Below are 26,102 nucleotides of genomic sequence, written 5' to 3'. Positions count from 1 at the left end.
CTCCAGGACATTACAGGAAAGGACTTGATATGACTTTGCAATCCTGTACTTTATGGGTAATACATATATTTATTTTTGGTCAGCCATATGCACTGGCAGTTTTTCAAAGCTATGAGGAGGCCTTGAGCTTCCTTACCCCAGTTTATTCAGTGATCCCTTGGTCTCTGCTAGATGCTAAGCTGCTGTCTTCCCATCTCTGGGGTCCTTACTCAGTACCACCCTTCATTACCTTCTGCCTGTGTGATGGTTTGAGTTCAAACTTTACACTCAACCCAGGTGAAAGACAAAACATAGCTATCTTATCTCTCTTAGGAGGTAGGTATTTCTAAATTTCTGTTCTGTTTGGCAAGCTAGATCTGCATTAATTTACATTGCCCCTGCAGGCTCAGCTCCTCAGGTGCAGCAAGCAGTCTCAGTCTTCCCCTTCTTTTTCTGTTGCTCTACTGTGGCTGTCTGGAGAAGGTGGGGTTGCATGAGTTTTCTTTTTGTGTCTTTGTCAACCTGCCCTGGAAAGCTGGCTGTCTTCCTCTCTTCCCCTCCTCCCCCGTCTTGGCAGGAGAAGGCCTTGTGGTGGAGCTAAGGGCCTCTGCATCACACACACTGTGAGAGGTGGGCTTCCAACTTTCTTTCCACTGCGCCTTCCCTCCTCTGCTCTGGAAGTTGTGACCCCTTGCCTTGCCTTTGTGGGCAGAAGGGAAATCTCCTCACCCTAGGGGCTAAAACTCCATGATCTATGGGCTGTTTCTTCATATGTGGAGATAACTAAGAAAATAGTTTCTTCTTGATATATCCTGGCTTTTAAGGCTATAATTTTGGTAGGAATCTGGGTGAATAAAAATCTAGTTGAATCTTTAAAACTGAGAAATGTCTTTGTGTTTGTAAGTTACTCATTTGTCACCTAAGCTCCAAGACTCATCCTTTGAATGAGTGGAAAGCTCCCTGGACCACATGCTTTATAAAATATGCCAACTTGTATGAAAATAAATATCCTTTTTACACTATTGCCGTTGAACCTCAGTGATTGCTGAAGCACCTGCCCTGCAGCCTTCCCCTTCCTGCAGCTCAGCTTCTGAATTCCCCTAAAGACATTCTCCTTGAAATGTCATATAAAGGAAGGCCTGGGTGTTTCAGGAAGGAGCCAGAAGAAAGAGTTCGAAGTGAAGGTGACATGATGTAAGCCAACTGGGATTAGATTATCATCATTGAGAGAAATAGAGCCAATTGCTTTTTAGTACCTGACTGTGGTTGTCAGGTAAGTGACATTTTTCTTAGAGCATCTGGGGAAAGTACCATACCTTTGGTGCATTTGGATTGATGAAGAATTTGTATAAAGCCTAATAATTGCCAAGAAGGGGAAAAAAAGAAGCTGGTGATAACAGGATTAACTGAAAATGTGTGCCTCATACCTATATTCTTCTAGCAATTGAATCTTTTCAACACAAAATTTTTTATTTGCCATTAGGAAAAAACATCAAAAACTACAAGTAATATACAACCCTTTAAAAAAAATGATTTTTACAGCATCCAGAATCTGTGTGCTATCTCAAAGTTTGTAATTATTCTTGTAGTGTCTGCAAAATGGTATTGTCTCTGCATCCAGATTTGTAAATTGTGATTGTCCTCTTTGTGGAAATTTTTTTCAAACAGAAAAGCAATGATCAAGGAAACAAAGATCCTAATTGCCTTGTAGTGTACAGTAATTTGTGTATCTTTACTTGTGGTGTTTCTGAGTTCCCTATCCTTTCAGAGTGACAAAAATGAAGACTAGCTGGCCTAGAACATGCAATTCAGAGCTCATGAATCATCCAGCCTGTTTCTCCATTGTGTTTGGGGGCTACCTGGCTCCCTGTTACCTTAGACCCAGAGGAGAGCCATGTCCCTTTTTGATACTCCTACCTATGCTGTTGGCACAAAGGTGGTTGTGCCAGTACTTGCTGGCTTCTTTGAAAGAGAAATCGATGTATTCATCTTTATAAGCTTGCAGAGGCCTGTGATAGAAACCTTGGAGCTCCCCAAGTGGGCTCCACTTCAAAACACCAAGCACTGTCTGGTCCACATTAAATGGCAGGACCCATGAAGTGTACCTTTGCTGTTTAATTGTCCTAATAGGTTGACTTCTAACCAGGTGGGGAGGGGTGAAACCCATGGTACCTACAGTTGGCACCAGAGGACCACGTAGAATTCAGGATGCTTTATAGCCAGTTAATGGAGATATTTTGCCTGAATGATTATTTTATCAGTGCTGGCTTCAAAGTGTAATCTACAATTAACTAATACGAATTACACACATAGGTACTTTTTAGAAATACTTGTCTTTTGTCAGATTCACCAAAAGAATGAATCATTGACTATTCCATTGTCTCATCATTGTCCACGTTTAGGTTAGAGTTTAGAAAACATATAAGTTTTAGTCATAAAAATCATATTATTTATTTATTTATATGTTTATTTATTTAGATTTTCTGTATCATACCCTGACTTCATAAATATAAGGTCCATTCATTGGGGATTGATCTAATCCATTGCCACCTCTTCTTGTGTGGTTTAGAGCTACATGTGCTTTTTCATTTAGAAGTTCAGCAGTGCTGGAAAGATTGAAGTTACATCAGATACTTCTATAAAAACCATTAGTGGTCGTACATAGATTTATGTACGGGATGATGGACATGTACTTTTTAGACAAGCAGTCACATTTTAGAGGACAGTTCTTTAAGGAATGGGATAATTTGGATGGAGTGTTACCTATAAAAATGAAGTTATCGAAATAACCAGATTATATGGCAAATCATCTATTTCAGAATTGTTTTTGAATCGATGTAATTGTTGACACCTTCTCAGGCCACTTTCTGGCATCCTTTATGGGCAAGGGGGCAGAACTAATTTTTGACCACATTTCCTATTTCCCTGGTCATGACTTGAAAAACATTTTTTTTAATTTAAAAAGGCTGTTTTCCATAGTCTTTTAAGAATTATTATTATTAGAGCTTTATGGTTATACATAGTAGTTGGATTCCTCATGACGAACTCATATATGCATGGAAATCAATTTTGGTTCATGATCCTCCTTTTCCCTCCCATCCTTCTTCCTCTACTAGCCTTCCTTTCACTTGTATATTAATTTACATATGATTGTTTTTTATGTAAATCTTATCTTCACTTCCCCCTTTCCTTTATTTTACTCTAGTTTCTGCAATTAGGAAAACATTTGACCTTTGAGTTTCTGAGTTTGGCTTATTTTACTTAGTGTGATATTCTGTATTTCCATCCATTTACTATCAAGTACCATAACTTCATTCTTTTAAATTGCTGATTGGAATATCATTCATATATATATATATATATATATAGTGGTGTATATATATTTTTTCCCTAAATCTATTGACAGGTAATCTGGGTTGATTCCATGCTGTAGCTGTTGGGAATTGTGCTGCTGTAAACATTGATGTGGCTTCTGCAACCTTTTGGATAACAAGGGAGTGATTTTTATTCACAGTCAAATGTATTACTATAAAAAACATGTATTACTTTAATAAAGCTCTAAAGCCCATATTTTATTGATAGGTTTCATTTGACCTCAAGTTCATAAGAGAAATGAAATAGAGGCTTGCCTGTGGGTTCTTTGTTTCTCAGTTTCACTTGAGTGTGAAGACTCGTCCTCACCCTCACCCTCACCCTTACCCTCGCCCTCACCAGCCTTCTCAAAGCAGCATCCTGGCTGGTGACTCCTTTCCGCATGTTCACTGGTCTCCAGTGGGGTCTGTGGGAACCACCACTGTACTCTGTTTTGATGGCACCTGTTTATCACCCTTTTCATTTGTATTCCCCCAGATCACTGAAAAATAACTGCCACTCCCACTGCTGTAGTAGTCACCTTTAATAGCAGAAAGCTGGTTTGACTGCCAGATGAATTTATCAGGAATAAAAATAGCATTTAATAATGGTTTTAAAGTCTTTTCTAACTTAATTTGGGCATTTTTAAATCCTGACCCATAACAAAACTCAGTAAACTCAGTGGGTGGACAATATGATGTATTGAGTTAAGTTTAACTCTACAAGCTTAATTACTAATTAGCTTAAAATAATATATTAAGAAGTTTAAAACATTAGTATTAGCAAATCTTTAGGGCTAAATGTTTTCTATTTTTTATATGGAGGATTCATGTAGGCAATCCTTCATCTACTGTATAGAAATCCTTAATTCAAGGATTTTCTTTTAAATCAGTATAGATGTTTCTAGTTTTTTTTCTAATTATTACATTTCTATAATGGAAAGAGGTCAAATGAAATTAGAGCATAATTTATGTCATTATATAGCATGAAATAATTTTAGCTTTTAAATCAGTTACCTGTGCCAAAGCAAAATAAATTCTATCTTTGTGAATGTAAGTGGCTACTTTCCTGTTTAGCTAAATGTGAGTAGAATGGCACTCAGTAATTTTTAGTTGATTCCCTAAAACTAAGCCCTTCTTTGTTTTTGTATATTAGAATTCTCCATAACCAAATTTTTCTTTTGCATACACATAACGAATGTGTATGCAAATGTGTATCCTTCAAAGGTACTAACTGAGGCAGGAAGACTGCAAGTTCAAGGCCAACCTGGGCAACTTAGTGAGACCCTCAGCAACTTAGCTAGACCCTGTCTCAAAATGAAAACGTTTGACCGTGTAGGTCAGTAGTACAACACCAATCTCACGTACCACAAAAATAAATAAGCACATGCACATATTCTAACTGCATTTGATTTTTCGCGTTGTTTTCTAAAATGTGCATGTAGCATATCAGACTATATCTTGGGTACTTTTTAGTTGAATATCATCAAATGATGTGTATCATGTGACATTTTAGAGCAGAAGTTGGGGAATTCCTGCTTTTGCATGGTCTGCAAACTAAGAATGATTTGTACGTTTTTAAATGATTGAAAAAATATTTAAAGACACAAAAATTATGTAAAATTCAAATTTCAGCATCCATAAACAAAACTTTATTGAAGCACAACCACATTTATCAAATATTATTGATGACTGCTTTCTTAGTAGTCTTAATTTTCTATGATGGCAGAGTTGAGTAGTTACAACTGAAATGAAATCTATGTCTAAAGCTTACGATATTTCCTATCTGGTGTTTCACAGATAAAGTTTGCCAACCCATCAAATAAAAGATGGATCTGGAAAAAAATCCTTAGGGTATTTTGATACATTGTTTTCCAAGTTCACCTTTTCCAGGTTAAATTATGATTGTGAAGGTTTTTCTTTCTTTTCTTCTTTTTTAATATATTCACTGCATTTTGAATTTTGATCTGGAGAAACGTGATTGTAATTGTTGAGGGAGGAGTGTGTCCTAAAAGCCTAATTATCCTCTCCTGGAAAAAGCAGTAAGCAGTAATGTTGTGAGCAGGAACCTGCAAAAACAGGAGGTGGAAACCAGAGGTAAGCCAGTAGAAATTAATGTTTGTTCTGTTTTTTTTAGTATCCACGAGATAAGCATGATATGTCAGTAGAAAATGGTGACAGTGAAGCCAAGTTTCATGTGATAATCCAATAAAACTTGTAACTAATGTAGCTTCACACATATTTATCGATATATATAATCATGTGTTGCTGCTTGGCAATAGGCATTAAAAATGAGTTGGTCAGAGAATTGAGTTTAAGTAATGCTTTATGTTTAAATAGTGAAATATCTCTTGGGGTGGGGTGGTGAAGGGTGGGGTGGAGAAAGGGGAATTGGGTGGGGTTGGTAAACAACTCTGCAGCGCCTTTGAAAACCCCTACTTTGGTTTCACTGCCCTACAGACAGGCAGTAGGGCTTTCTCTCAGATTATTAAATCCAGGCTTTGCTAACCACACTGTGCTGTCTAGTAGAGGAATGGATTATAAAGAGTGCTGGAGGAGGCAGAGACCAATCCTGTGAAACCCTCTCTCACAGGGAGGAATGGGAAAGATGCTCTGAAACCCCCAGGAGATCCCACACCCTGCTTTTGTTTATGCTTTTCTTTCTCTTCCCTCACCCTAATCTGAGCTCCAGAATGGCAGGGCATCTGTGTGTCCTATCTACCCCTGTGTCCTCGGCACCGACAGTAAGCATGGACATGGCAGACACAAAAAATATTTTTTGATAAATGAATAAAAATGACCTTGATCTCATGGACACAGATTATCAGGTGTACTTCCTATCCTCTGTCTCTGTCGCATGTGTGCCTATGTTTTCCCCAAACTCTTAATTTTTATTTGTATGCACACAAAAAGGTTTTTAGGGGAGGGTCTGGGGGCTGATGAGGTGGCAGGAGGGGGAGTAGCTACCTTTCAGTCTTAGTATTAGATGGAAGTGCTCACATTGTGCAGCAGTGAGGGGCACCCTCTCTGCTCCAAGAAATGAGGATGACGGAGGTGCTTGGGCAGCTCCAGATGCTTCCCAGGAATGTGAAGCCAAAGGCAGAGGAGGCAGCCCAGGGAACCCGTGAGAGGAAAGCAGGCACAAGTGTCCCCACTCCCATGTCATGTACCCCTTCTTCAGACTCTTGAAGTCATCCTGAGCTTTGCTAGAGGATTCTGAGTCCTGTGTGAATTCTCCCCTTAAAAGCCCTCATATACTTAAAAGGAAGTAGTGAAAGCTGGAGAAGTGCAGGGAGAGGAGGAGGAAAAGGTGAGGACTCCTACTTACCTGGCCAGGGTGGGAGAGCAGCCTGACAAGGAAGCCACTGTGAGGTAGAACCACCCCTCATAATGTATGCTGTATTTTATGGTTTTCCAATTATGTTAATAAATGAATTGTTACATAGCTTATAGTCAGAGTCTCTGGTGTGCAATGATTTTAGCCTGGGAACTGGGAGTAGAGGACAGGAGGAAAATCTCAGGTGGGCATGGGTTCCTATTGGGCCACGCAGAGACATCTTTGAAAACCAGGGAGCCCCTTTCCCCCAACGGCAGAACCACCCAAGCCCTAGCACCCTTTGGCTCTGGTGAGTGAGGCATACCACGCTCCTGTGCTTCTGGGGAGGGAAGGAAGCCTTGACCCCTCCCCACCTCAGTACCTGCCAGCTCTGCCCCCACATTATGAAATCCTCATCTTGCCCCTGTCTCACCTGCCACTGTGAGCTGGCCCCAAGGACAACAGAAGATCTACCCTGACACATTTTGCAAAGGGCACATCTTAATAAGTACAGTAATGAATCCATAGACCACCTAGGTAGGTGTACACTAGGTGTGAACAGCATGTTGCACAGATTTTTTTTACACAAGAACATAGTATTACTAGAAATTAGAAGGTGAAAGAGGACCTTCCATGCACCTTAGGAAGAAGACAAGTGGTATTGTTTTGTTTTATAGGGCAGTGGGTTATGGGGAGTAGCAGAGAATATGAGCCCTGATAATGAGACAGACCCTTCTCTAGAGAGGCCATGGGCAAGTCCATTTCTTTATCTATAAAACGGGCATAGGACCACCCCCTCAAAGTTTTGTGAGACGATATGTAAGTTAACATACATAATTAAAAAAAAATGCTCAGTAAATGGCAGTTATTATCCGTTTTCAAAAGCTAGAAGCATGCAGCCCTTGAAGCTTTAAGCCCTGTACGTATATGCTTATGTTAGCATCACTCCAAACTCCAGAGCAACAGTCAATAATCAGCATGTGTTTTGCTGTGTGGAGAACATGGTGACTCCATCTCATAAAATCAGGTTTAAGGTCCAAAGTAAAAAGCAGAAGGGAGGTCTTCCCTTCCACCTTGCTGGGTCAGTCATCTTCTATTCAGAGGGGAGGATCCTGGGCCACGTGCGTGTGTGGTCAACACTAGGAAGCATGCCTGAGATGGTGCAGGAAGTATTCCATCAGCTGCCCAGTCTTCCTTCTTCTCCAGCAATACTGTGGACATTCTGCTGTGCCAGAAGTTATTGCTTTTCATTACGGAGAAGTCTCCAATTGCTTTTCTGTCTTAACTAACATCTATATTTGGTTATCACAGACCTGAGAGAAACTAATGATACTTTACAATAAGACTATGATTGAATTACCTTCTGTTAATTAGGAATTTCTAAATCACCTTTATCCCCTTGGAGAAAAGACTTGATATAAATAGGCAGTAATAACAGTAGTACTATGTTTAATTCAAATTGTATCTTTTGAAATTTAATTAATTTAGTAATAACAGTTTTAAACGAGCATGTCAGAACTCTAAATGGTCCTTAGTGACTTGAAAGAGTTAATATAACATCCAGAAGTTCCTAAACACTCTCCGGAAGTAGCTTGCTCTCTGAATAATTGGGTTTAATCAGCTCAAGTTCCCCTTTTTCTCCTGCAGGAGTAGTGCAGGCCAGGATGTGAACCATTCTGACTAGTTCTTTTTTTAATTTTTTTTTAAGTTAGTGATGGACCTTTATTTTATTTATTTGCATATGGTGCTGAGAATCGAACCCAGTGCCTCATGCATGCTAAGCAAGCACTCTACCACTGAGCCACAACTCCAGCCTCCTGACTAGTTCTTTGGAGACACCTCTCTCCATGTTAGATGTAACCTCTCAACTATCTTAAAATCTTCCAAGACTGGGGAAGACATATTGGACCTGGCCTGCCTTTGTCTCTTCTGAGGCAGGTACTAGAGGCAGAAGCCAGTGGACCTAGCATCCACACAGGTCTATGTCTGGCTATCCACAAGCCCTGTGGGAAGTCCCTTCCAAATTGCTAAGGCCCTTCACTTAACCCTCATCCCTTCCTCCTCTTGTGACCATAGAGGATATTTGAGCACAATGTGCACTTAAATTTCCTGCCACCTTAGACCGTATGAGAATTTCATGTAAGCACAGTTTAGGGAAATAAGAGGCGTTGTCTAGTATGACATGCCTGTGGGCCTGGTAGATGATGTTTGTGCATGTACATCCTTGAGTTTACCCTGGTGCAAAACAATTCTGCATGTGCTAACAACTATTTACCATGTGCTGTAAAGTATTTACTTTGTGCAAATATTGGGACAAGGCTTTCCACAGTAATTACATAAAAAATTACACAGTAATTACATAAAAACTTGCACACCAAGTTCTTCCCAAGTAAGACATCTGGTCATGTAAGACTGATCATAAAATAGAGGAATAGAGGATCATTATAATTTAAGGACACAAAAATTTACTGTACAAATGCTCTCCATATAGAAAAGCATAGCATGATGAACTACTACATGAACTGGTAGAAATTATATAGCTTTTCTAGGTGGTTTTATAATTGCAATGGAGTTCCCTTTTATAGTAGCTTAGGTTCTGTTTTTGTTGCTGAAATCTCAACATTTTTTGTTTTCCTTCTATAAATATCTTACTATATATATAGGTCCAAAAACAGTACAAGATCAAACCCAAAATTCTTTCCATTTTTTGAAATTGTTTATTTCCTGAAATAAGAAGAAATAACATTTCTAACTCAAGTTTTTGATTAAAACAAAACTAAAATTCGAAATCCAGAAATTATAAAAATTTGCAAACAACTTATAGTAGAATAAATATCTGAAGTCTATAAATGGACTTCATAACTTAATCTTTTGGTACAGTTGGAGCTGCTGGTTTTCCAGAGCCCTTTTCAATTTTCCTCAAGCTATTTTGTACAATGGAGCTTTGCCAGCCCCTGGTCTATTTAAATATGTCTGGGACCACATGGAGACTTCCAGTAATGCCAATTCTCAATTAGGCTAGAAATAGGAGTGAATTCCTTTTAAATCAAAATTGGGTTTTGATGTTACAGTTTATTCAGTTGCTTGCATAAAATAAAAATTTCTCATCTAATCTAAAATATAGTTGTTGAGATAGCTCACCCTGGTCTAGTCATTGATTAACCCCTATACTCTGTCTCTGTAATTCTCTTTTATTTTTTTTCTCCATCTATTCCTCTAGAAGTGTAACCCCCACCTCTTGCCCAATTCCCTCTGTGCTGTTTTTCCTTATCTTTGTCCCTTTCTCCTCTTCTCCCTGCCTAGCAAATGTGTATTACTAAGGACTTCTAGTGGCTGCATCTGGAAGTGCCTTTCAGAAATACCCACAAGCAAAAGCAATCATCCATCCAGCGTACCCTGAATGCCAAAGCAACTGATAGAGAGTAGGAACTTAGGGAATATGTTGGTTGTTTTGACTACATGGTACTATTTGTGTTCGTGAATTTTATGCTGAATCCAAATGACGGTTTGGGTGAGATAAACAGCAGTTCAGTTCAGAGACTGCACTTGAAGTTTTATCTGTAGAATACAGCCCCTTCTTAGTGTTTTAATATAGTTGTATATTAATTTAGAATGGGAAGTGATAGAGACACTGATTGTGATATAGCAGGTGTTTTATAATGTGAAAATCTCCTTAATACCATGTGACTTGTTATTTTATAGGAGTTTATCTGAAATTTAGTGCATATTAGGAGAGCCACATTGACCCCTGGGGACCACCTAGCTTTGAAATGAGCTTTATGAAATGTTAAGAACATATTGAAGAGGTAAGGAATTCTTGGCTTTCCAAATGGAGACCCTGGGTCACTCATAACTCCTAATTCACAGATTTCTGTAGCACTTGGCATCTATTCTCTGGCAAAGAATGATTGTTAAAATAGTTGAGTACAGTGTTGAGGCAGGCTTATGCAAAGTTAAATCCATGCTTTGGTTGAACATGATAGAAACTGAGAATTCACTTTATAATAAAATTGCATAGGAGAATTTTGTTTAAAAATATTCAGAAAGATTTTTAAAATGCTGTTTCCTTTACAATCAGTGCTGGGATAAACACATGTTTTGAAAATGTGAAATTTGTTAGAATGCAATTGATACATCAGGGCATAGTTGGAACATAACTCAAATTTCTTATTTGCTTGTGCACACTTTTGTCCATAAGAACCCTAGGTAACCAGAAAATGACCTGGGGTGAACTGAGTGTACATAAACTGCACCCCTCAGAAGTCTACTAGCATCTTTGATTCACTGAGTATATGAGCTATATCCATCTCTATCTTGTATAATAACTTTCCATTAGATTTCAGAGAACACCCCTTCTACCACTTCATAGTAACTCATAAGCGACAGCCCTGTCAATGCCCACTTCTAAAAGCAACCTGCAGATCTTTTTCAAGGTAAAGTGCCACATTTATTGTAGTATGTTTCATTCTTTAGCTGTTTAACATGCAGAACTGTAATGTTGCTTTTGATTCCTGTCTTTTTTTAAGTGTTACTTCAAAACTTTTACTGTTGTGTCCTTGACCTTTTCCTCTAAGAAGCCCTATTTTTTAAATTAAATATTTACTTTTTAGTTGTATTTGTCAATACCTTTATTTTATTTATTTATATGTGGTGCTGAGGATCGAACCCAGGGCCTTGCACATGCTAGGCAAGTGCTCTACCACTGAGCCATAGCCCCATCCCCAGCCCTATGTTTTTTATTGCATAGTTTTGTATATTGCCATGAATTTTAGGAATGCATGAGTAGCACTATTGCAGAACTATCAGTACTGCAATTATATTCTCCATAAATACCCAAGATCACCAAACGATCAAATCCAGAGCTCTTGATACTGTGGACTCCCTCTCCTTCTAGAAACTCTCTCTTCACACATCTGTGGATGTTTAATATCCTTCCTCTTTCTTCCCTCTGATGATTCCCATACCTCTCCTTGCTCCTCGGTCTACTTGTTAATTTGAGTGATTCTGGAGCATGACCATGATGCTCATTTATCTTTAAAAGTCTTCCCTCAGTATTGTACATATTCTTTCAACTCAGCTGCCAGTACTGTGCAGAAAATTCTCAATTTTTCAAATGCCAGACCCAGGTTATACCCAATTTTTGGTTGAACTGGAGGATCTCACAAGACTTTCTTCAGCTCACCTAAGGTGGAAGTCTACATCCTAATGAGTTGACTCATTTAAGGCCCTGGGAAGTGCAGTTTTCCCTCTATACCATCTTCAGCTCTCCTTCCTGTGCCCTCAGATCAACTTGAGGTCACTGTCTCCTTTCACAATCTCTTCTTTTCTTTCCCAGTGTGTCTCTTGTAGAGCAGTGGCCTTGTCTACTCCCTGCCCCCACTTCCATGTTTCCTGCCTCTCATTGCTTCTTTCATACTGATCATTCATGGTTCTAAAATTCTGCTTTGATGACAGCACGCCTCTTCTTTAAACTGGCAGTAGTTTGTGATGAAACTCAAACACCACAGTGTCCAGTCTAGCCCTCTGCTCCTTTTCTGGTCAGATTCCCCTTTTTCCTTCTAATGTGAATTGAAACACCAGAGAGCTGAATGAATTTTGCACTGTTTTAAATCCTGCCATGCCTGCAACAGGATCATGTATGTAGTAGCACCCAAATATCTTCCTTTCTTTTTTTTTTAACTTTTATTTTTATTTACTTACTTTTTTAAATGTGGCGCTGAGGATCAAACCCAGGGCCTCACATGTGCTAGGCAAGCGCTCTACCACTGAGCCACAGTTCCCAGTCCCCAGATATCCTCCTTTCAAAGTTTGTTAACGGTTCAGGCAAGTCTTTAGGCTATCTCTGTAATTTTATTTTATATAGGTTTTTTCCCTATAGTTTTATATTATTTGAATAGTGAAAACTGGGGAGGTAGAGTTTCTCTAGAAAACCAGGACACCTTGCTCTGGAAGCAATTGGTTATTTAGAAAGTGTTTTCATAGTGAGCCTGCTGGAAGGGATGATAACCACAGTGCTTGGTGACATGGCAAACCTCAACCCTTCTGCAGGTTCCACACTCTGCTCTGCTCTCCCCTGTATACCTGGATGTGACCACAATCCTCCACCAGTGTGGGGTAGAAAGGGGAGCTGGGTTCATTTGCAAAGAGGCTCCCAGGAATAAGCCTTTTGTACCCCAACTCTTTAATATTATGTTCAAATACTAAGTTATGTTGTATTTTCTCACAATAACTTTATAAATGGTGCTGCTCCCATTAGTTCAAATGTGATTTTTGCTGTACTTTGAGCTGTACTAAAAGAAAGTTTTACCTCTGAATTTTAGTTTAGAAGTCCCAGATCCCAGTGTTCCTCCATTTGATTCTAAAATTCTTCACCCACGCAGGGATAAATTATTATACAGTGTTAAAAAGAAAAATTATTATTAACACAGAGATGTTTCTTTCAAGAACACAGAACAAAAACATCAAAGCTTACAAATTCCCGAGGGAACTCTTCTCTTACTTCCTTATTCACTGCATTAGTGAACTGATTCACTAATGCAGGGTTGCACAGCCTGAGCTAAACAATACTTGCGATATCCAACTTTAAAACTTGTCTTAGTCCATTTGTTCTGATGTAACAGAACACTCCAGACAGAGTTATTTATAAAAACTGAAAATTATTTTCTCATAGTTCTGGAGGCTGGGAAGCCCAAGATCGAATGCCAGCATCTGGTGAGGCCCTTCTTGCTGTATCCAGACATACAACGTGGAAGGGCAAGCTGAATACTGTGTGAACCCCTTTTATAAAGGGCTGTCTCCCATCCACAGGGCAGGAGACCTCATGGCCAAATCACCTCTTCAAGGCCCCACCTTTAAATATTGTCATATTGGCAACACCTAAATTTTCAGAGGGGACATGTTCGAACTACAGCAGAGGCTGCCATTCAGATAATTCTGATTAATTACTGTCTTCTGAAGAGCTCATCCTTAACTCATGCTATTTTGTTATTCATCCCTGGAGACCTGAAGCAAGTTCTGCTCTGGTCCTGCTCAGGTCTTTCTTGAGCTTGGCAGTACCTAAAGCCATACCTGCCACATGTCCTAATATGGATCTCCAAGATGGTTTTGGCAGTCAAGGGGCATTCAGTGGTGAGAGCCAGGTACACTCCATCATGGGCATGTTTGAAAACGATGATATTTACTTGAGTTGGGGAAGATACTTACCTGTTATATGTCAGGTAATCATGGAATCCATGGCAGAGAGTGAACCTATTCTGCTGTCTAGTTGATCTAGGACCTCTTCAACTTTGCAACTTCATTAGAAATAGCTACAACAGAAGCAGCTGCACATCTGTGTTTTAAGTACAGGGGCAGGCAGAGGAAGGAGTTAGAAGGTGGTGATTTTCTATCTGAAACTGAGGTCAGCACAAGATAAAGGAAAAAAATATCTATAACTCATAAAAATGTTACCACTAAAACTTCTTTCAACAATAACTGAAAATTACTTGCAGACTACTTTTATAATTATTAACAGAATCTGTGTTCCTGAGATGAAAAGAATTGTCTAAAATCAGATATAAGATCCTTATGTAAAACCACAGAATTGTTTATTCTGAAAGCAAAATTTTCCTGGCTGATAAAGCAAGTTTCAAAACAGAAAATATGGGAGGCAGAGGCAGGAGAATCACAAATTAGAAGCAAACCTCAGCAACTTAGTGAGGCTGTAAGCAACCTAGTAAGACCCGGTCTCAAAGAAAGGGGTGAAAGGGAGTGACTCAGTGGTTAAGCACCCTTCAATTTAATCCCTGGTACCAAAACAAACAAAACCCCAGAAAATAAAGAAGCTGTATATAGAAACCTAGTAACATATTAGTAAAGTTTTTCTCATAGCCCTGTCTATGACAGAGAAGTTTATCTTATGCTAACATGGGGAGATACTTTTGAAATGCAGCATTCTTATAAAAGGCCTTTGATTTTCTTCCAGCTTAATAAAATATTAATTTTAATTTTAATTTTAATTTTGCTTTTATTTGAAACTTCCTTTTTATCTGCTTGAGTCCTGTATGAAAACCTTGTATTAGAGTTGATCAAATTTATGAAATGGGTTTCTAGGCTATGTTAAAACCAGAGATTTTTCCTAACACATTAGTTCCAGAAGTTTAGGAGGTACTGCTAACAGGTCACTAATGTAAAATCCATTAGCAACAACTGTATAAATGCATCTTGTACTGAATAAACAATTGTGCCCTTGTGGTGAGTTCCTCTGGTTGGCATAAGGGTGTCTGATTGTTGTGCCAAGACTTGTACCTATGTGCTTAAAGGGGATTGATAAAAACAATTCACTTGAATTAATGCAAATAATGCTTTAATAGTGCTTGAGTTTGGGGAAGATGCTTATCTAGATAATCTGACATAGCCACTCTGCTTGGCCTTGCATGCTGTTGACACACTAATGTAGCATACACAGAGATAACAAAATGAAGCCATTTATTAACTCACATTTGCTGTTTTGTTGTTCCTTTGGCTCATCTCCTGATATTATTCCCTACACATTTGCTTTCATCTATTCTGAGGTGCTTATTCTAGTAGGTTCACATTAAAAGCAATGATTTTTCTTTTTTTATAAAAATGAATTGCTAAGAGGCGCCAAATAATTTATTTATTGCTGAATTTTTCTTAAAAAATTTATTCTCTCAAAGTGGCATATAGAAATATTACTTGAAAAAACTAGGGTTGGGGAGGGTAGCTTAGTGGTAGGACACTTGCCTAATATGTACAAGGAAGGCTATGGGTTCAGTCCCCAATGCTGCTTAACTAATTATTTTAAGAGAAAAGGAAAAAACGACTTAGAGCCAATGACAGTAGTTGAGATGATACCGCCATCTGCATTACAAAATTACTCTCTGCCTTTTGTGTCCTTCTGGTTGAAATGCTCTTTCCTCCTTACCGTGCGGTTGCTACTCATGTGTCAAGAATTATTATGGTATTGTGCAGAAAGCAAAGCTTTGAAGTCAAATGGAATACCAGTTTCATCAATGATTAATTCCAGTCTCTTTGCCTATAATTACAGAGACCTGAGGAAAGTGACTTACTTTCAGTGTTCACATCTGTAAAACTAACATCTTAAATGCCCACTTCATGTGGATAATGCTTGTTATAAAGTAGCAGACTCAGAAAGTGCTCCCTACTAGATCAACTGGCTCCATGCTGCCCCTGCTGTGCCCTCAGTGCCATGTTCTCTTCCTTTAGTGGTAATTGTCAGCTGAATAAAAGGAAGACATCAGCCAACTCTCAGGAAGGAAGGCACATTGCTTCACCCTTCCCTTCCTGCACTCTAGACTTGGTGCCCTTGCAGGAGCTCACAGCCCAGAGTGCTTCCTCAATAAGAGGGTCTCTTACACCCTAGAGGAATTTACTAATACTGCAGGGTTGAAAATTAGTAGCTGGGCATACTTGCACACCTGAATTCCCAGGAATTTGGAAGATTAAGGCAGGGGAATCTCAAGTTTCAATAATCTCAAATCTCAACAATTTAGTGAGGCTGTCTCAAAATAAAAAAAAATAAATAAAAAGGGCTGAGGATGTAGTTTGGTGGTAAAGCAAACCCCTGGGTTCAAATCTCAGTACTGAAAAAAGTTATTGAGGATTAATGAACTCATACTATGAACAAGAACTCTAAACTTTCTACCAAACATTAATTTAATTACAAATAGGTACCCAATTTATAAATCTGTACCCCAAAACTATAAAAAGATATAAATTGTCTGTTACTCCTTTCTAAGGAAATTGTGCAAATATTTAATAACAAGTATGACAAAGTGAATCATCTCTGCTAAGGACTGGAAGTGTTTTCTTCCTGTCTTGTCTAAGTTTTGCTGATTGTTTACCATATACTTCCCTCTCCTATTTGGTTCCCTCAGGAATTCCCAATATTGTCTGTTAATGTCTGTTCCTATTTACTTCCAAACCTGAAAATGTCTTCTTACTTTGTGTGTTCTACACCCTGGTGTATTAACCATCCACATATTTTTTATCTTGCTCTTAAGAAGAGAGTGGATAGTATAGTCATCCCCATTGTTGGGAGAGGAGAACACATCCTTTGGTGGGCATCAACATGGATGCCATTACACCAGGAGTACCCCACCAAAGGGCTGTGGCTGAAGAATATTCATCTTTACACCCTCAAGAGCTTACTGGCTATAGTAGCAATGCTGCATTATGCTGTAGTTAATTTGGGTTCGTCTGTCTTCTTTGTCTACCATACTCCCAGAATCAGCAACCGTTCTTCATTCAGCCTCAGCACTTAGCTTAGAGTCCCACACTTAAGGGGCCTCAGTAAATGATTGTTCCAAGAACAAATGATCCTCCATGTATTGCATGCAGGAGGCAGACAAACTTCCCTGTCTACACCCTCGATGTGTCTCTCTTAAGCCTTGCATATATTTTACAGCTGAGAGGTGCATAATTATTTAGCCTTTGGTGATACTTTCCTCCGGAAGATGCTTCTGAGAATAATAATGTGATTTGTTGTTTCTCTGAGCTTCATCACAGCAGGCTTTCCAAGTAAAACTAAAATTAGTAATGAGTGTTGGAAACATTGCCAGTGAACATATGAAAGGAAGTCATGCTCATTCAGCTAATTTTGGGCTACCAGAACATGCTCTGCCAGGCCTCCTGGGTAAATGGGGAGGCAACCGTGACATCTACCATGTGCAAGTGTCTTCCTGGAGCCAGTCACTCCACGCACATCCTTTCATTTAATTCTCACATTATGAGGTGTAATGTCTTTAATAAGTGCATTTTACAAATAGGAAATTATGGTTCTGTAAGATTAAATGTTGTCCTGGATGATAAAACTAATGAATAGCAGAATCATAACTGGAACTCATATATGCCCTTTCTGTTGCTATTACCCACCCCTCCATCATTTGCTTTGCCCACTCTTTCCTGGCAGATGATCTACGTGTGTGAGAACTGGATGCTGCCTTTTTCTTCTCCATTGCTTTTCTATTGCTCCTGTCCTACTCTTTTTGCTTCGTGACTCAATTCATTTTTTTTTGCTTTAATTTGTTTTTCTTTTTACTGTATTGAATGATGGAGGCATGACTGGCCAGTTCATTGATACTGAGCTATGACAACTACCATCCTTGCTTGAAGAAGTCCTTGCCTCTTTGTAATTCCCATCTGGCTTGACATCAAAGCTGAAAAAGGTTACTGATGACGGTATGAACCTTTTCAGTATGCAAATTTGTAATGGCACAAATGACTTTATATCAGCATGATAGAGTTTTTAACTATTCATTTTTATCACTGCCTGTTCAATATGTCAAGCTGTAAAGTAGAATATTTTAATTTACAGGAATGACTCAGATCTTGAAGAATGAATGTGAAAATACTGAGTTCCAAGGTGCAAGCCTTACCTCTAGGCTATGGACTGTGTGTGTGTGTGTGTGAGTGTGTGTGTGTGTGTGTGTGTGTGTGTGTGTGTGTGTGTGTGTGTTTACTGGGGATTGAACCCAGGGGTACTCTACCACTGAGATACAACCCCAACCTTTTTTATTTTTTATTTGAGGCAGGGTCTCACTAAGTTGCCCAGACTGACTTCCTCCTGCCTTGGCCTCCCCAGTCTCTGGGATTACAGGTGTGCACCATCACAGCCAGCTTAGGCTATGGAATTCTTGAAAGGGACTATATCCCAGTTTATACCTGGGGGCTGCCGCTAGTAGGCCCTTCCTGAATAATGAAGACATATTAAATTTTGATGTTCACTATGTTTTTTTTTTTTTAGAATAGAGGAAGCTTTTGATAAATGCTGTTTGACTAGCTTTAAGAATCTTTTGCACTACTAAGAGGCATGTTGGATTATACTTCAGTTTAAATAAGGGTAACTAATAAGAATGGTGTTCTTTAAATTATAAAATAAATCTACATATATTGAGTTACTATAAAATAGTTACTCTGGCAGTTAGTGATAAAAGCTATAAATAAAAACAAGACAGAAAGTAGAAGAATGGGTAAGTGTTATTTAAAATAGGATGGTCGTGTAAAATAGGTGAGTAATATTATAAAGAAAAATATTTGTAATTAAAATGCAGAAAATTAGAATCTATACTAATCAAGTGTCATAATTGCACCTATTTGAGCTCAGAGAGTTGAATCTGGCCATCTTTGTTTTTATATTGTGATTTTAGAACCAATAAGATTACTTCATACAAGTCTTTTTCCTAGCTTTTTGTTGAGTAAAATCATTAGTCAGATGTGCCCTGATGCTTTCTTTTCTTCAAGGTTTGGCTCTTAAAACAAGCACATGTAATTTGGAACAAGACACCAAAACTATTATTTTTTAAAAAAAAGAATGTTAAGAGGAACATTTAAAAATGCCAGGGATTTTTAGTTATCATTTGTGATGAATGGCATCACATAAATGCTATTTTGTAAATTCTTATTGTATGTTTTAATCTAATTTTCAGATGAAGATGATTTGACTAAATGGGTGAAATGTGTAGGTGTTAGAACTTTCTATAAAATTAAATTGAATATTTTGTTGAAATGATGACCAAAAATATGATTTGAAATTCAGATTAGATGAGCACACATTTTTATTTACAGGATTTCACAATGAAACTGGTTTAATTACACGTAGCACATAAACCTATCCACAGCCTTGTGTAAGTTGTTATGTAGGGAGCACTATTTTATCACTTTTCACCCACAGTTTGAACTTGAGTCATGAGAGGTCAGATAAAACGGTGTTTTGCATCATCACCCCAGCCTATTATTGGAAGAGCCTTGTGCAGGAGTGCAGAGGATGCCTGGTTGCCATCCTCAGGTGTGATCTCATGTCTGGATGTTTCCTTTACAGATGATTCAGTCCCTCAAGGCATTGATTGAAAACGCAGACTCTGTGTATGAAAAGATCGTGCATTGTCAGAAGGCAGGTAAGTGAAAGTTTCTTCTCTTTAAAATAAAATTAATAGCACCATGTTCTTCCCCCAGAACTATGTTATCTTTTTTGATACTTTATCAAGAAAATCAGATAAGAACATCATTTTTCCATGGTTAAAGAAAATACTAATTCACTGGTTCTCAACCGTGGATAACAAAACTAACCTGGGGGGAGCTCAGAATACATCAACATTGGTTCTGGGGTGTGAGCTGGCATTAGATAGCTGTTAAAAATGCCCAGGCATTTCTAATGTGCACCCAAGATTGAGAACCGTGCACTAATCTTGTCTTCAGAGTTACCTGGGCTGCACAGTTACCTAGTTCCTGCCAGTCATCCGTGACTCTCTAATACATAGCAGGATAGTGAGGCTTGAACAGAGAAACGATGCTTCTTAGGAAGTAGAATGGGTGCCAATTAACAACTTTTTAATGCACTGACATTTTTAAGTACTGATAAATTATTAGTTTAATACCCAAATGTTAGTCCATGTTATAAAATTCTGCTTATATAGACACCCATATACAGATGCCTCTTGGCTTAAAAGGGATAACATCCCAATAAACTTATCACAAGTAGAAAATGTACCTGATATCATAGCTTAGCAGTACAGTGCATTAGAGAGCATTGGTTCTTGACTCTCAGGATTGTGTGGCTGACTGGGAGTTGGGATTGGCTTCAGCTTTCCAGATTAATAAGAGAGTACAGTGCCATGAGTCCAAGAAAATATTCAAATTCAAATTTTGAACTATGGATCCTACTGAATGCATATCACTTTTGCACCCTTGTAAAATTGGAAAATAACCAACTGAACTGTCACAAATTAGTTAGTTTTAGCTGTAGTAAAAAAAAAAACAAGTACTCTAGATTGCAATAGTAACACATAAAATAGGGTGCTTAGAGTTCTTCACTTTTGAGTGAATGCCAGTTTGGAAGATTCTAATATGAGGAATATTTGTGAGTCTATTACATAAAGAGATCTGTCCTTGCTTTCCAGGGTTTTTTGGTTGCTATCTTTAAAATCAAGAGACTATACATTTGCGTGGCTAAAAAAAATAGTTATCTCTTATTTCAGAAATGAACAAGTTTAAAATAAATTGAAGAAAAAGATATATGTTAACGATTTTCTTTTTTGGTGTTTATTGAAGGAATATTCATGTTAATGGCCAATCAACAAACTACAAACTCCTCATCTTGTTTTTCTTATCTTGTGAGCAGAATATTGTTAGCAAAATGATCTTTCTACTTTTAGTTCTTCCCAAGATGATTTTCCCTACAATCTGCAACTAAAACAGTTGCTGTAGACACCATTCTTATCATATCACTACCATGGTCTCTGGCATCACACCTGAGCTCCTAATTTTACATGTAAGGTCATTGACCAACTGGTCTATCATTTTTCCAGTAGTATATAAAATTTATTAATTATGACATCTGTTCATTCATTGAATAAATGTATGAGCTTCTATATGCATAAGGTACTTCGTAGCTCCTGCATATAAAAATATGAAAAAGGTCTTTGTATTTTTTATTGCCTTCTAGAACCTTCAAATCAAACAGGAGATATAAAAGTAAACAGTCTATATAGTATTAACTGTGTATAACTCAGGAGTCTCAGCCAGGTTTGTGAGGCATGGGGGAGCCATTGATTTTTTAGCAGAACACGGAGGGACACTGAGCTGTAAGGTAGTGGATGTAATAGCTGTGTACAGAGAAATTTAAAAGACAGAGCCTGATTGGAAGGCTATTGGCAACAGTTGAGGAAGAGACCTGTGAGCACAGTAAGGAAGGAAAGGAGGCAATGGTGGGCCATGCCCCGTTCCCCTTTAGGCTGCCTTGCTGCCTTCCCATTCCATGTGTGCTCCTATTTCATTGCGTTCCACAAGCCACCCCTCTGGTAAGAGTTCTGTCTCTATCCTCTCTGCCACTCTCTAGTACTTTCCTTCTTTAAATTGCCTCATTCTTCCAGGAGACCTTCATGATTCTTGGATTTATGTTACTAAGTCATTCCGTACAATCCTTCAGATAATTTGCTTCAGTTGAGAGAACTTTGTCAATTATTGTGTATTTTATTAATGTGTTCCATCTTCTAAATAGGATAATAACTTCCTGTGGCACCAAGATTGTATATTGAGTTACTCCCTGTATTTTATCCGTGACATCTGTTCCAACATTCTGTGCAGAGTAGTGGCTCGAATATTAACTAACTAAATATGATTTGACTTGTATTAAGTGCTTAATTCTGTTGAGCACATGTGTGAGAAGTGTGAACTTTGTGGAGTTTTTTTGAAAATAACTTTTTTCAGAAAAAAAAGAACTGATTTATTAATTCATTGGTCACTGTTAATCCTTTAAAACTCCATGGGCTTGTGAAATATGATTATTTCTAGTATAATATGGCATTAGATTGTTCTGTTTGATTTCAGTAAGGGATGTATTTGCTTATTGGAGTCTTGTCTAGTAGGGATTTTTCAGGGTGGGTGGGGCAAAGTAGTGGTTCCAATTGCCCTCAGCTTAAAGATCTTTAGAAACTTGTAAAGATTATCTTTTGGTTTCACAGTTATTCTGTAATGCCTTCACAGTCCTTCTGTTACCTCCAGTACCTATTTTAGAGTCCCTGGTCTTTGTTTCTTATGTTTGCAGTTATTGTAAGGACTTAAGGTCATTAGTCATATTTGTATTGAGCTCAAAAGACATTTGCACAAGATTTTACTTTTGATAAATAATTGCTATTCTGCCTACAGCATTTTCATTTTGCAAAGGAATATATAGGTCACCAAAGTGCTTGCAAGAAAGGATAATTTTAGAAGTATTCCTAATGTTGAAACACAAATTTATATTCTTATTTGATAAAACTTTATTTAAGGAATTAAATGGAAATAAGGAGTCAGACACCCACCCCCAAAAAGTGCACCAAGTTTGGGCAGGTTCAGACTCCTGGCTATATAATGGAGTTTTTATGTATGCCAGTGTTAAGAAAAAGAAAAAAATGGGGCAGGAGAGGCACTTAGCAAGGGAAGACCTTCAGACAGGCTATGCTAGGAACCTGCAGGCCCTAAGAGATAGATTACCAGGAGACATCTAGAGAAAACAGTGGGAACAACTTAGTGTTGGACAGTTGGGACATTCTTCTCAGAAATGAAGCTGGTGCACAGAGGAATGGGGGTAGAAGGGAAATATTAATAAGAAACCCATATTCCTAGGAATATGAAGGATTCAGTGATTAAGAAGAATGATAAAGGATAAGACAGATTGAGAATGGAAGAAGTGGGGTGGACAGGAAGGAAGTACAGCCATGGAACCCTTGACCTTAAGAAGGGGAAGGGACCCCCCCCCTTCTTCTGAGGTAATAATAAAGTTGTGACATTTAGAGAAATTCTAAGACAGAGAGGAGCATCTTCCACTGGGAAGGTAGACAAGGAAGTAGTCCCCATAGAATGCCAGCTTTGGGGTAAGGGTACAAAAGAGGGGATTCAGGACAGGGGTAAGAATATGGGAACATTTTTTAAGAGTCAGAGGTGAGGCCAGGCGTGGTGGCTCATGCCTGTAATCCCGGAAGCTGGGAAGGCTGAGCAGGAGGAGCTCAAGTTCAAAGCCAATCTTAGCAACTTAGCAAGGCCCTAAGCAACTCGGTGAGATCCCGTCTCTAAATACAATATGAAAAAGGACTAGAGATGCAGCTCAGTGGTAAAGCACTCCTGGGTTCAATCCCTGGTACTCCACTCCCACCAAAAAAAAAAGTCAGAGGTGAGCAGTGCCAGACTAGATGCAGCAAATAGAAAGGAAGCAAAGGAGTCGTGTACAAATAGTCAGAAATACAGTATTGATCCAGTACAAGGAGACTAATTAAATATTGCATCCTGTAGGAGTGATGTGGGATGAAGAGTTCTGTGCTTCCTGTAAGAAAGATGAATAAGTAATAAATAACACAACTATTCAAGAATGAGTATGTATAAATTAATAACCCAGATAAATACACACACACACACACACACACACACACACACACACACACACACATGCCATTCCCAAGTAGGTAACAGGTAAGGAACACATGAAGAGGAGCCAAACAGGAATCTGCAGAGGATGAGGGATCATAAAAGTTCCTTTTTTAAAGACTTAATACAATAAGATTTGCCAAATTCTTTCAGGGAAAAATCTTTTCCACTTTCTAATATGTATCTTTTTTTCTCTCTTAATGGCCAAAACCATAGCCTCTTTGAATTGTAATTTTTTTTCCTCTCATCACTAAATTGATCTGCTTCCTGAAGGATAGGAAGACAACCTGGAAGGAAACCTAAGCCACTTTGCTTCATTGAGCTGGGCATTTTTATCAGGTGATTTTAAATGGAAAATAAATTGTTCTCCAGAGGAGAATAGAAAGAAGTCAATGACACACTTCCTGCTAAAGAATTAACACGTTTAATTTCCACTTCCTTCTAAAACTTCATTAAAATGACAAGTTTTTTTTTAAAGACACAAATCCATAAGGACAAAAACAATGGCAGCAGCAAAACATATATCCACACATTATTATTACTGTGTGTATATATGTGACTGCATGACCAATATGATTCTGCAACCTGTACACTCAGAAAAATGAGAAATTATATCCCATCTGATTCAAATGTATGATATATCAAAGTCATTGTACTGTCATGTGTAACTAATTAAAACAAATTTTTAAAAAAGACACAAATCCGTAAGGACAAAAACAATGGCAGCAGCAAAACTCTGAAAGCTGAAGAACAGCTGATCGAGTGATAGTTGATTGAATAAGTGATAATTGGCTGAGCTGCTGAGTCAGGAAAGCTGGCAGTGATGGGGAGGTGTTGAGGGGACTAACCATCAACCTGCTTAGAACAGGGTCATGCCAGGTGCTTCTGGAATTGAGGGTAAGATAGGAATAATAAGAGAGCAATCTGAAAGTTGGATTAGGAAGAAGTTAGATCCATGTGTCCTGATAGCAGTGAAATTTAAAAGAGCAAAACTCTCAGCTTTCATGTGGGGAACTTAATAGGTAATGCTTGGAAAAGACCTAATTTAGCCTAAGCTTGTTGCTTACAAATAGAGACATACCCACTGAAGGAGAAAATGAAATCAGTTAAAGGGGTGGAATGTGACTGCTTCTGAGGAGGGGGAATTTGTGACAATTATTTGGCTCTTTAAACGGTGCACATGCATAATTCTGATCAAAATAGAAACCAAAGTGAAGAAGAAGAAAGGAGAAAGGAAACAAGGGACAGAAGCTGCCACAGGAACCGAGGTTCCTGGAAATGTGGTCCACACCCACAAGCCCTGGAGACTTGTGGTCTGCAGAGGGTTCAGGGGCACAGCCAGACAGCAAGGTGTGTGCTTGTGCTGCAGGTGAGAGCCCGGCCTTCTTCTCACAGGGGAACTGGCTCTGCTGTTTCTGGATGACTATGACCAGGGAGGATCAAGTTCCAAAGGAAAGAAAATGCAGCCCCTGGCCTCTGTGAACATGGCTTTTTTCCTGAAAGCTCTAAGGGATTCTCTCTCTCAGGGCCCTGGTTGCATCATTTCCAAGTGGGACAAAAGATAATTTTCTGGATAATGGAAGTTTTAATTACCCTTATTTTTTATCAGTTTAATATAAAACTTTTAATGATGGATCCTATCCACCCCTGCTTTCTTAAGTTCAGTTTGCCAAAAATTATTTGAAGTTTTGTGTCATCTTGAGACATACACATCTATGGTGAGGCTGCAGCTTAGTGCAGTGCTTCCCCGAGAAGCCTTTGAGTTCTGAGACCCGCTTGCTATGCCTGTTCACCTCCAGTCCCTGTGTTAATAGTTTAGTCCCATCTCCTGTTCTTCAACTATTACTTCCTACTGCTAATCAGTACTGTATTTCTGACTATTTGTACATGGTTCCTTTTTTCCTTTCTATTTGCTGCATCTAGTTAGCTGCTCAGTTGACATCTCCCCCATAACGAGGCTTGATTGATTTGTCTTACCTTAAAACAGTACTATGTGGAGAGAGTGAGCAGAATATCAGGCCAGACTTACCTGATGTGAGTTTGGATGCTCAGATCTTTTCAGTTCACTTCTGTTCTTTTTCTTCCCTTTCTTTTTTGTTGTTCTCTCTCTCTCTCTCTCTCTCTCTCTCTCTCTCTCTCTCTCTCTCTCTCTCTCTCTCTCTCTTTTTATTTTGAAAACTCCTCAGATCTTAGAGTGCTCTTAGGACCCGAGGTTACCAGATAAGTAACCTGTCACTATCATCACTTGGTTCACTGACATCACTATCCAGCACAGCACAGTAAACAAAATCTTCTGAGATTCATTCTGAAAGTACTTCACAAGTGTTCTTTTTGAAAATATTTGCAAAAGAAAACCCAGGAGACTTGTAACTTTTGTTTTAGTTTATGTCAGAGTGTTTCTCCACTGTTATTCAGAAGTAAAAGCTTCTTTCTTTCCTGGGAAGCCAGAGACCCAGGTTCTTCTGCCCTCTCTGCCATGTGCTGCTGTGTGACTTTAGGTTGATCACTTGACCCCTTTCTGTCTCATTTTTCTTCTT

General features: G+C 38.6%; 1 protein-coding gene across 3 annotated transcripts in view; it reads left to right on the top strand.

Moving 5' to 3' along the window:
* The window catches only part of Plcl2 (phospholipase C like 2), a 174,595-nt gene that overhangs the window by 113,597 nt on the left and 34,896 nt on the right, over positions 1 to 26,102 (top strand). For all 3 annotated transcript variants that reach the window (XM_078038313.1, XM_078038311.1, XM_078038312.1), the window contains exon 5: positions 19,487 to 19,562. In XM_078038313.1, the coding sequence (XP_077894439.1) occupies positions 19,487 to 19,562 (76 nt within the window). The remainder of the gene's footprint in view (positions 1 to 19,486; positions 19,563 to 26,102) is intronic.

Source organism: Ictidomys tridecemlineatus, chromosome 2, assembly GCF_052094955.1.
Source record: "Ictidomys tridecemlineatus isolate mIctTri1 chromosome 2, mIctTri1.hap1, whole genome shotgun sequence".
NCBI classification, from domain to species: Eukaryota; Metazoa; Chordata; class Mammalia; order Rodentia; family Sciuridae; genus Ictidomys; species Ictidomys tridecemlineatus.
The sequence above is the reverse complement of the archived record's forward strand: the minus strand, read 5'-3'. Positions and strand labels throughout refer to the sequence as shown.